This window comes from Anastrepha ludens, chromosome 3 (genome assembly GCF_028408465.1).
Source record: "Anastrepha ludens isolate Willacy chromosome 3, idAnaLude1.1, whole genome shotgun sequence".
NCBI classification, from domain to species: domain Eukaryota; kingdom Metazoa; phylum Arthropoda; class Insecta; order Diptera; family Tephritidae; genus Anastrepha; species Anastrepha ludens.
Genome location: NC_071499.1, coordinates 6275168 through 6288199, shown reverse-complemented (window position 1 = coordinate 6288199; position 13032 = coordinate 6275168). Strand labels below are relative to the sequence as shown.

The window sequence follows — 13032 nt, the reverse complement described above, 5'->3', positions numbered from 1 at the left end:
ATGCGAAATTATGTAAAAAAAAAATATATTCTTAAAACGTACACAGAGAAAATCATATTTGGGGATTGGCATCAAGCGGCAGTGGAAACTCAGAAAACTCTTTATATTGCCACTGATCATATCTGTCCACGGATTCGTTACGTAATTCTGGCGGAACACCTCAAGAAACTCAAACTGGAGAAGCACCTTATCTATGACCTTCAAATAGCGGCAGCAAGTCAATTGGCATCGCTTTTGTACGCGTCAGCGAGACAGTTGGTATTAAAAGTTATATCAAAATGTACAAGGGTTTTTTAAAGGGATTTTTTAAAAACTTTGTTTGTCTGCTGGACTGTTGAAACGTGATCATCTACGGAACAGAACCGGACCGAACCGAATTTTACGTTACTTTCACTATCAGGTGAAGGAATTTTCTGAGTAGGTTATAGACAATTTTTAATTCTTAGACTATTACACCCCTGAGGGCGCTGGTGTCTAAAAGTCCTTATTATATACAGGCCATAGGTTTTTTGACAAATACCAACCAGCAGATGGTTTTTTATGAAGAGCTTTTTCATGGAAAGCCTTTTTCATATTTTATGTCCCTGCATTAATAAAATTTGTGTGAGTTTATTTTCTCTATCGTCCATTAGGCCAGAAAGTTTCTTACTTTGAGCCTATCGCACCAACGAAGCGCAGGTTGGGAACCTCTGCTTTGAGTTTATCTTAGGCTATGCATACAGGTATGTGTTTACGTACATATTTAATAGCAATAAAGTAGATAACGTACGTACATAATAAGCCAGCTGAATATCGCTTGCCAAAATTATTCGCTACGTGACAACAGATGCGATCTTTCGAAAATTAAAGTTCACACAAAAAAACATACGAAGTACTCATTCTTCATAGCAAAATGTAATAATTTTTGCTATTCTTATAATAATTCTTAATATAAAAAAAACTCATACAAAATTATAGAATCAGAAACACAACTCGAGTAAAGAACGTCCATTTGTGCGACGTTCATTTACAATTTTCTAGGCAAATAAAGAAGTCTGCATACATATGAACATAGAAATATGTGTACAAATGTGTGTGCAAATTTATTATTCTACATGTTTGATATGTTCACCATACGTACATACATATGTATTAATATTCTAGAAAATATTTATAGAGAATCTTAACAGGCTCGACACCACTTCGCGCGCTTCTGTAATAAATTTTGTATTTTTATGTATTTTGATATACATTTATACGTGCTCTAATTCAATCATTTTAATTGTAGAGTAGATATGTGCGTTTAGCATTTACCTGAAATCTTCCTAAATAATAATAATAATAGGATATACGAGTACTTACGTACATATACAGTACTGCCATAAGTTCTGTTACAAGTTAAGAAACGTTATAGGTATGAAATTATAAAACTTTTAATGAAGTTAGTTTTATTTAATCATGTATATATTCAACAAAAAAATTTTAATTTTATTCGAAATGGTCGCCATTTGCTTTTACGCAAGCCTTCAAACGATTAGGCCATTCACCTGTTGCAGCACGCACAGTTTTTATGGATATTCACGACGCTGGTCGAACCAAAGATTGTTTGAGACTCTGCAAATTTCTGTGAGGCCTTCGACAGGCCAGATGAGGTTAGGTTAACCTGGCTGGCTTAAAGCTATCACATAGACCTATTGGTCCTTGGTACTACTAGATGAAGCTTGACCAGGCCAAGAACAAAGAAGGCGCTCTAGAGTTTCCCTCTCTTCTAGTTCATTGCAAAATCTGCACTATCATTGTTTGTAATTCCCATTTTGTATGCGTGTGCTGCTAACAAATTGTGGCCTGTCAGTATACCTACGATAGTTCTGCTCTCCTTTCTAGACAGGGCTAGTACGAATCTGCATCCTGTGTACACTTGATTTTTGCGGTTTTGCAAGTGACTGGATTATTTCATCTCCAGTCTATCCATGCTTTCATGTCCGCAGCGATATCACTGTATACCGTATTTAAGGGTTTCAGTATGTCGTTTCCTTGTTCGAACTGTATGTGAACAGCCCTTTGGCAATCTCATCTACAAATTTGTTTCCTGCAATGCCCTTATGTCCGGGTACCCAATAGATGTGAAACCGTATGTCTGCGTCTAGTCTCTTTATGGCTTCCCTGGCCCTAAGAACGTTTTTAGATGAAATTTCATATGAGTTAGTTGCCTTTATTGCCGCTTGACTGTCAACGTATATTTTTAATATGTTGGAGTTGCTAGTGCTATTTCTGCAGCCTTTCCTACCTCAAAGACTTTTGCTTGAAAAATACTGCAATGGTCAGGGAGCTTAATTGGCCGCCTGATACCCAGTGCTGCGGAATAAATCCCTGCACCTACTCCATGCATCATTTTCGAGCCGTCAGTAAATATATTAAGCGTTTTGGGTTTGGTTTCATACCTCTTTTCCACCCCTCTTCTTCTATTGTTATTCGGAATCTCTTCACCCAATTGTATTTCGGAGACATATAGTCCGTATTGGTCCGATAACTCATACCTATTGAGCTATGTCCGAATATTTTACAGGCAAATTCACGCGTTGCGATAAGTCTTGCGGCAGATCTAGCTGCTTCTGACGCAATGTCAATCGGTGGTAGGTTGAGTATTCTTTCAAGTGCTGCCGTAGGAGTAGTTTTAATTGCATCTTCTGGCACAATTTTGCTCCGGTCGTTACCCCTTTTTCGGTATTTACCCTTTAGGACGCGTCTACCTGGATAACAAGTATTGTACAAGGTGGCGCAAAATTAATCATCCAATTTTGTTTTCGCAGATTTATTCCTTTTGCAAATGGCTTCATATGCCAAGCATATTTAGCACTTGCGAACTAGATAGCTGCAGTTTACAAACAGGCAAGCAATGAAGGGCCTAAAGTTCAAAATAAAATAACACTCAAAACCATTTTTTGTTTTTATGAAAAAGGTTATTAAAAAACAAAATTAGCTCATTAATTTTGCGCCGCCTTGTATGGCTCTATTTATCTGTAAAAGTTGATCTATTAGTTGGCACCCTCAATAAACTACCAGCAATATACGCATACACCCACAAACAATTTCCCTCATGTGAAAGCTAAAGGGTGGTTAAGTTTCAAGGGCCGGTGTTGATTTTAAATAAAATACAATTTTTTTAGGAAATTATTATCATTTCTCTTTATTATGATAATATTGGTATGACTCAATTACGTATGGAACAAAATATTGGCCTCTGCCGCACACCTCCATCCGATGACGCTGAGACATAATTGAGGTTCTATCCCGTTAATGTGCCGAATTATCTCATCCTTTAGCTCTTGAATTGTTGCTGGCTTATCGACGTACACCTTTTCTTTCGAATAACCCCAAAGAAAGAAGTCCAACGGTGTCGTTGACGTTTAGGAGTGGTTCACATTCAACATCGGTCCTTGAAATTTAACCACCCTTTACAACACAATTCGAAAAACTAGTCGGAAAAAAGTAGGCTTTGATATGATAACTAACAACAAAAGCTGAAAAACTGGTTCGAAAAAAGTACTTAAGCTGGACAGTTTTCTAATAAATTTAGAAAGTTTTAATAAAATGTGATTTCAAAAATTAAAAAAGTGGTTAATTTAAAAACTTAAAAATCAAGTCACAAATACAAGGAGATCACGGATTTGACTTGATATTAACTGACGCAAACGTGCGCGGGTTTAAGACACGGAACATAAATTTCTGGGATAAATTCAAAATGCAGAATGCCGCCCTTTTAGAAATTAAAAAATATCTGATAAATGTCTATCTGGTGGTCTCGGCGTTTCCGGAGAAATTTTCGATTGCATTTCAGCAATAGTTTCTTTAACATTAGTATGTAGTACAAGTGGTTACCTCTTAGCCTTAATTGGACCATTTGAAGGTGCCTAGGCTACATAACGCACCCTTGAAAAATATTAGTAATTTACATTTAGAGGAATCATACGTAGGTTACACTTTTGTACTGGCTTCACTATTTTCCTACCAGACGCCCATGAATAAATTGAATGAGAAACCAATTAAGTTTTTCTTTATCAACCATCGATATGAAATACGTCAAACCGAAAGCTATTCACACATCCATTTGTATGTGCGTGTGTATGTGCAATTATGCACATTCGCTTACTCTCAAGAACTTTACAGCACTTACCTTCATGTCATCATAAATGTGCGTCAAATAAGACCTGTGCAGCATATCGAATACACTTTGAGCAGCCAAATCGGCCCATTAGTATTCCGCAGCCATAGCGTGTCGCCCAATGCTTTCAAGCTCGAGCAACACAAAAAACAGAAAAAGACTAAAAAAACCGAGTAGTACGAAGAACTCATTGAAAATTAAGCTAGCAACGGTTTCTACGCGCAATTTTGGTAATAAACTCGACATTTTGGCCATAAATGAGACCAAGCCGATCACCAAACTTTAGCCATTTGTCAATTATATATCGACACATACAAAAGTTACCTATAGAGCGCCGGTTCTTTTGTGGTATGCAGCGACTAATAAATGCATACTTACTTAAATTTAGGCAGTTGTTTATAAGAAATTTTTTTATAATAAATGGAATTACGTAACTACTTGATAGCAATACCGTTAGCACACAATTACAAACATAGTTTGCATTCTTCCAAAAATACTTTAAATTACAGTTATACTCAAGCATAATTACGATAATGTATGTATGTACTGTAGCAATGCTTACCTCTTTTTGTCGACTGCCCGCAGTTTGCATCGCAAATCCATCCATTTGTACATCCACCAAACAATATTTTGAGCGCACCACAAATTCAGTCGATTGATTTTCGATCGTATTCGAATGAAATCGTTGCTGATCTAGGCATTCATCGAAATGTCCGAATTGGTGCAATGCGCCACTATCAATACCAGCTGCTGATTTGGCCATTGCATCGTACACTGAAAATAAATAGAATAGAATAGAAGATACATTTTTGAGTAAATCAATACAAATAATATAAAAAAAGGTGCATTGGCACCTACCAAAAATAAATAAGGCACCTAAAACAAGGGGTCACGCTTTTTCTGTATTAGGTGCATAAATACCTATGAAACCGGAGCGTTTTCCGCTAGACTTTTTAAGTAAGATAAATGCACCGCATCGGGTAGTTATTCCATGGCCTAAGAATGAATGATTAGTCGAAACAAAAATTGTATCTAAATCAGCTAATGCTAATCATGACACAAAAAGGAATATAGTTTCATTGTCACTTTTCGGGAGCCATCTTAACTACCTGGCTGTTCATATTTGCCTCTTTCCGTACGAAAGGCAAGAGATAAACTGAAGGCAAAGATAAGAAAAAAACTTAACAAGCAGTGGAAAAAGTGTACTCCGATTTTAAATTTCCGTACTAGTGTATGTATATATGTATGTATAAGCATTGGATCAAACAATTTGTGCGGCCTAAGAAGGTGATTTTCTCTTCTATAATAAAAAGGAAAACTGATTAAGTCAACTTAAGCCTAAATTGAGACAAACACGCCACCGCGATCATCGATTACGAATTTTCAGAAAGCCATGACGAGGGAAAGTTCTATTATCACATTTAAACGTTTCGCCTTATTTAGAATAACAACTTGAAAGCCAATTTAGCTGTCAGATAAGATCCACGGTTGAGAAATCTTAGAGGATATTTGTATGTCAGTAGCATCTCCATAACTGAGATTTGCCCCAGATTCTTTCAGACTTCATAATCAATACAAAAATATTCTAAGTAGTCAAATGCTTTACGATTATGTGGACTATGTGGGGTTTGAAGTATTTCATTCTATGTTGTACCATGACCAGACATTTACGTACACCAAATTTGTTCAGACGTTTCAACGCCCACAAGGCTGCATTCCGCTTCGAATTCGATTGGCACCAGTTAGATAGCCCAGAAGTAAAATAATATAATATCAGCCTTACCTAACAATTTCATATCAATTCTGCTTCGCATGTGTGAAGCACCTTACTGAGCCTCAGTTCAATCAGTTATCTACCCCGATACCTGACACACCTTTGACTTATTCGTGTATTCCATTATTCCAAAAATCTCGGCCAATAATGTTATATAGGCCCTGTTTGGTGAAGCTGATTTTTCTACTCATTGAGTTAGGAGTTCGGCAGGTCAACGTGAAATCATCTTTTATCGACGCAAAAAAATGTTTCCAAAGATTACCGGAATAGCAAGAAGCAGGCGAGCCCCCTATGCTTTCATACGCAGGTGAAATATAGTAAAATGCGTTATCATATTTTCTATTGAGCGTAAATGATTTTTACGTGTATTGATACATTTTCTAAATCTACAATCTATGTACATCTACCCACAAACAATAATGGGAAGTCATTGAATTCCTAAACCATAACAGCCTTGTTGCGAAATCAATTTAATAGGGAAGTATTTAACGCATATGCTCTTCATTAGTACTGCAAATAGGGAAGTTGAAAAACTTCAAAGTCCTCTATTGGAAATCGCAAGCTGCTTAAAATTACTAAAGATTATAGACGATATTACTGATTCAATCCTATTGGCAACAAAACGGAAGTCGCAGCTGATTGGTATAACTACTTGCTTATGACAAACTTTAAAAAAATCTTTTTGATGTTTTGTTTGATGTTTTTGATCAACCAAGACTGAATTCTCGTTTGCAAAAAGTGAATAGAGTAGAGCATATCACTTTTTTTCGTGAATACTAAACAGCCTGCATTGTCGTCGCTATTCTCAGCAATGGTACCACTATTATGATATTTTTCCAGTATTTTGTTTTACAATAAAAGTTTTTTTATATCCTGTCCAGCGAACTCTAGGCATACGTATACTCGTACAGATAAAACACAAATCATCTACTCCGGTAATCGAATCATGATAGGTATGATATCTGATAGGTATTTTAGAGTAAAACAGATTCAGCCTTACTCGAACATTAAAAAAGCGGGTGTACCTCAAGGCAGCATTCGTTCATTTAAAAAACGCGCGTTACACATATGTCTAAATTTTTTGGCTGGAATGTTGGTACAACTGTCCTCTATAGTGACGCAGAGTTTGAGCGTGATCTGTCAATTAGCTTGTTTTTGTCATTTAATTATATCAGTCAACCGCAGGTGTGCTCTGCGATTTTCACTTTGGAATTTGTCTTTCATGTGCCGAATCGTTGAAAATTGTTGCCCATCAACGAAACCCAAAAAACTACGTCGAAGTCGGTCAAAAGTGAAAGTCATGCTACTCGTTTTCTTTGATTAGCATGGTGTTGTACCTTCGGAATCTCGGACCTCATTCCAAATGGTTCTACAGTAAATAAAGAATATTATTTGGAAGTTATGAGGAGGAACGTAGGGAACAGCCCAATTTGAGGAAAGAAAACTCATAGATCTTGCACCCTGATAATGCACCGTCTCACAAGGCTCATATTGTGAACACTTTTTGAACAAAAACTCGACAAATATCATCGAACAACCACCGATTCACCGGATTTAGCCCCCTGTGACTTTTTCCGTTTCCCAAAACTTAAATTGCCACTCCGCGTACGCCGCTTTGAATCTATAGAGTCCATTCAGGAGAATTCGCTGAAGGAGCTGAAGAAGATCTCTTCAAACGCGTTTAAAAGGTGCCTTGATGACTGGACTAATCGTTGGAAAATCTGTATTTCTTCGAATGGAGCCTATTTTGAAGGCGACAAAATAAGTTTTGATAATTAAAACATTATATATATACAACGAAATGGACGACCACATGAAAAGGCAAGTGGAAGCTAGGTGGACTAACCTATGTGGTCAGGCAAACAAAAACAGCAAAAGACATGTGTAGAACTAACGACAAAAAACTGACTCAATTCGTACTTACGATCTCACGAAAGGAATGCAGAACTATCATAGGTATGCTAACAGGTCACAATCTATTGGTTGCACATGCGTGAGGATGTTGAGGACACTTTAGAACACCTTCTGTGCGTTTGTCCGGCATTATCAAAATCGCGACTAAGATGTCTGGGAGCCCCACTGTTTGAGGGTCTGGAAGACGTCTCAAAAGCGGAGCTCCCAGCCCTACTTAGATTCGCCAAAAGCGCTGACATCCTACATGATGTCTACTTTAGGTATTCATAGAGGTCGGTCTCCATCTGGTATCGCTAGGGACCAAAAGGTCTATGCGTGGCTTATTGCCAACCAGGCTAACCTAACCTAATAATTGGCGCGTACACCCTTTTTGGGTTTTAGCCGAGCTCCTCCTCCTATTTGTAATGTGCGTCTTGATGTCGTTCCACAAATGGAAGGACCTACAGTTTCGAGCCGACTACGAACGGCAGATATTTTTTATGAGGAGCTTTTTTCATGGTAGAAATACAGCTATTGTATAACGCCAACAGAAGATTTAAAAAAATGTATAAGGTATCTTCTAAGCTTTAACTAAACATATACGAAGATATTTTTTCAAAATTTTTATTTTAATAATATTTCATCATAAACAAATGACATGAAACATGCACCGTGCAGTAGTTTGATAAAAAATTTATGATTTCCCAACGAATTCGCCGGACACGAAAGACCCATCAACATGAGATTAGGGTTAATTTATCACAAGTGTTATAAAAAGAAAAGCCAAAAACCTGGATTTTTTGCGAATAATTGAATACAGTAGTCACACAGTTACGTGTATAGGTATGTCTGAGTGCTTGCTCAAGTGAAAATTCGCAAAAAATTAGCAGCAAAATTCAAATAAATCAGGTTCCAAAAATGCTAAAGTGTGAACAGACAGACCATTCTTCAAAGATTTCTCTTAAGCTTAATTGCCTTTAAATATTCTCTTCGCCTATTAAAAATACGCGAAGCTTGAAATGTATTTTTCCCTAGAATTTTTTATTCCTTGATGATGACATTCTCAACTGAAAATAAAATCTATTTAAGAATAATGCAAATTAATAGTAGATATTATATCGCCACTAGACGGAACGTAGCGCGGGCCTAGAATTAATAAGCCAAAATATGTTATGGATCTCAAATAGTCAAGCGCTGAAGCAAAATGTATCACCTCTTTTTGGGGAAAATGTCAATAAAATCAAGGAAATCATCGGGTAAGGTCAGCAGATGAGCAGAAACTGAAATTTAACTGGAAAACCGTTCGACCCCATTTGCCTAAGGCTGATCTCAAGAAAAAGCACAAGGTGCAGGAATTGGCGCAAAAGAACTCTTTAAACCGAATTGATGACTGCGATTCTTAGCTGAAGCGTAAAAAAAATCGTTCTTACTTTGATTTATGTAATTATTTTTGTAATTGTTGTTCTCAGTTCACATAATCGAGTCGCTACTGCATTCATAATTTGTCAATCGCTTGACGTCTTTTCCATTGCATTATAATAATAAAAATGTCTCCGTTCCATCGTAATCACACCTGTCATATATACTAATTAAATCCGTTACTAAACGCATGCAATACTAGCAATTAAAATATCACTTCGAATACAATGCAAATTTTACGCTATTAATACGAGTGTAAGTACTTATGTATGTATGTATATTAAATGCAAATCAATTTAATTTCATTTATATTATAAATTTATAGGTGTTTATAGCAAAATAATTATTCGATTAATGAAAAATTAAAATAGAATTTTCCATTAGTACAAAAGGTGTCACATACATTCATACATATGTATGTAAGAATGTTTATGCATAGACATTTATATATGTAAGTGTGTATAATTGCATACAAACGTGCATATTTAGCACGTTTTGGTTTGATTTCAGCATCTCATACTGTATGTATGTGCGTGTTAGAGTGTACATATATTTGCATTTGATATGCGCCGCTGTTCAGCTTGTCTGGCAGCCACGCGAAATGGTGTACCAGACGTATTACTATGTAGAGTAACTGGTGTCGCGCATGCGCACACATAGGCGTCTATAAAATGATTCAATCCTAATGCATGCCACGTAAAAAATAAGCGCGAATCACCACGTTGATAACAACAACGCATACCAACAGCTATGCTCATAAATAGTTAACATTAACATAGTTTCTAGTTTCATCATTCTTTCGAGCAGTCAAACACTTGTTTAAGAAATAATGGAACCGACTCAAAAAAAATTGGCATAGGTTCGGTAAACAATAGACATGCAAAATAAAAAAAATCATCAAACCAAATATTAAAAAAATACCTTCCAAAAACAGTTGTTTTAACAGCATTTCATTTCAATCAAATAGTAAGATATATAGGATTTTCTAAACAGAGGTGTTATTTTTTTATATAAATGATCGGATATTTATTTCATTATAAAGAGGAAGGTATGCCGTTATTAGTGGAAAATAACATCAGGCAAATGACCACCACGACCACGCTTACAGGACAATATCCTTTTCATCAAATTTTCCATAACCGAATTGCAAAGTGGCTGCCCTATATCCTCGATAGCCTCACGAATTCCATCTTTGAGGTCTTGAATCGTCCCTGGGCTGTGGCGTCTTTCACGTGGCCCCAAAGAAAAAGTCACAGGGTGTTAAATCACAAGATCTCGGTGGGCAATTGTGATAACCTCTTCGAGAGATAACACGGTCCGGAAACGTTTCCCGTAAAAGATCAATGGTTTCGTTGCTTGTGTGACACGTAGCGCCGTCTTGTTGAAAATAAACGTTGTCCAGATCAATACCATCCAATTCCGGCCATAAAAAATTGTTATTCATCTCTCGATAGCGCAATCCATTCACCAATAACCCCTGTTATTGGAAACCCCTTTATATAGGAATTGGCTGCCGAATGAGTTGTTTCGTGAACGAGGTTTCAAACCCGAACTTAAAGACGTACACCACGAATTGGAGAAGGATTTCAGCCAAAACAACCAACAAAGGTTGTAGCTTGGGAAAAAATAAATATGTTGGAAACTGTTTGAAAAAGTCGATCTTTAGCTCCGCGGCGATACTACGACTACTAACATGCCGGTCTACTTCGATTACATATTTTTGTGATTTTATCGAAATTCTTTAAATTATCGACATTTTCTTTAAAAATACCGAACGTATTCGACGGAACCAAAATTGTACGTAATTAGGTGTTACAGTACCAGCGCCATGCACACCATTCACAATTTCAGCGGCCTAGCTTGCATTTTCGCTTTTATCAAAGAAAAACTGTAAAATATACCGCATTTTCTCTTTTTTTCTCTTTTTCTCCATTGCTAACACCCTGTAACTCACAACTGAGTGGAACAAACAAAAAACAGCAAAATAATATTTTTAGTGTGAAATGTCACCTTGACAACGGGCTTAAATTTTAATTGTTTCATCGAAAATTTATGAGATATCGATCACTACAGCCATCTACCGAGAAAGTAATGGATTTCTTTTTCCTCAACCTAATATTTTATCCAGATATTCATTAAGCAATTCTGGCGTCTTTCTACTTGTTACAGAGCTAGCTGGTGTGTTTAGAGCTAAAATTTATCTAGAAATTATAATTCTCACTCTTATAATTCAACTCTTATTTTCTATTTAATTTATCCAAATATATATATTCTACGTTAATGGCAGCGAGAAACAGGTCTACAGACACATCTTTTTTATTTTCAAATTCGTCAAAAGTTGCATAGTTGTTTCTCCTTTTCGAGTTAGAAGCAATGTCATCATCAAGAATTAAAAAAAAATTTAGCTCGCACTTATTTACGCCTGCAAAAATGTTAATACCTCGCGAGCACAGAGCTAACATGATTTTCTCTCAAACCCATTCCCGTTCACACTTGGGAAAGCATGTCACGGCACGCCACTTAAAAAATCACCTTTTGTCCAACTCTAGTCTAAACCACAAGGCCAACAATTTTCAACGTGTGGCAAATGGACGGAAAAATATCAGAGAAAAAGATCTGTCAAACGAATTGCTAACCTCCTCGTTTTAAAAGTCGCGTAAAATAATAGCGAATACGGTAGACAATGTCATGCAATAGAATTTACATTTGTCAACTTGCGCAACTTGAGAAAGTCGCTTCTGTACAAAAAAAGTGTTTTGAATGCAAACATGTTTTATAACCTTTTTTTAAATAGTAATGAGTAAAATGAGAGAAATATCCCATAGTGGAAACTTTTGCGTTATTCAAATGCGTCAAGTGACTAAATTACGACAATTTTTTACGTAATCTAGCATTTGTTTCTTTGTCATTAAGCCGGTAATTACGAGATTCATATATTATATTGGAGGATTTTATTGTATTCGTCACAATTAGCACTTCATTTCGATTACCCTCTTCCAGCAGCTTTAGACAATTCCATTCCAGCTAAATCCATTTTTTATAGTAACCTAACACTTTGGGGACGAGTGTCGGCATATTGCCGCCCAAATTAGTTCGTAACTGCAAGGCTCGCGACGTCTGTCATTCTGAGCGATAAGATACGCATAGTCACGTTTTCATTCAAAGATATTAGAGGCCATTAGCGGTGAAGTCTTATCTTCCTTATAATGTAAACTTGCGATGGGAGACTACGGTAGAGTCAGAACGAATTTTATTACTTCGATTCAGTCTCTCAGTGTCACTGCCAGAGGAACCAGCAGGTTTTTTATATATAATATTGTATGTATCCTACTCATGATGGCTAAGTGATCTAGAGATGAACAGTTCTGACCAATTGTACTTTGAATCTGATAAGACGGAAGATGACGGCATTACTTCGTCAAGTGAAAGTGAATCCGTGCAATAAGGAATGCACTCAGGCATTTCAACATTAGCAGTTTGCTTATACTTATTTTTTGCTTTTACGAAAAATATTTCTTGTGTTAAATAAAGTTTTTATAATGTTCAGCGTATTTATTTTCTTTACTGCGCTCTCCAATACCTCTCGTCCTCAGCGACGCTAGCCCGTCGAGCGGCCCCGTCCACAAAGGGTTAATACGCAGCCGCCGTAGCCGCATGGATTGGTGCATGACTACGATTCGGAAGTGCACTGGTTTGATGTACCGGACACGAAATAGCAATTGATGGAAAAAGTTTTTTCAAATAGCGGTTGGTCCTCGGCAGAAAATGCCAAACCTCTAAGTGTATTTCTGCCATGAAAAGACTC

At 36.7% G+C, this 13032-nt stretch overlaps 1 protein-coding gene across 1 annotated transcript in view; it reads right to left on the bottom strand.

Moving 5' to 3' along the window:
• The window catches only part of LOC128856949 (nose resistant to fluoxetine protein 6-like), a 37760-nt gene that overhangs the window by 9873 nt on the left and 14855 nt on the right, over positions 1-13032 (bottom strand). Inside the window, exon 2 of the mRNA XM_054092413.1 lies at positions 4704-4915. Within this exon, the coding sequence (XP_053948388.1) occupies positions 4704-4915 (212 nt within the window). The remainder of the gene's footprint in view (positions 1-4703; positions 4916-13032) is intronic.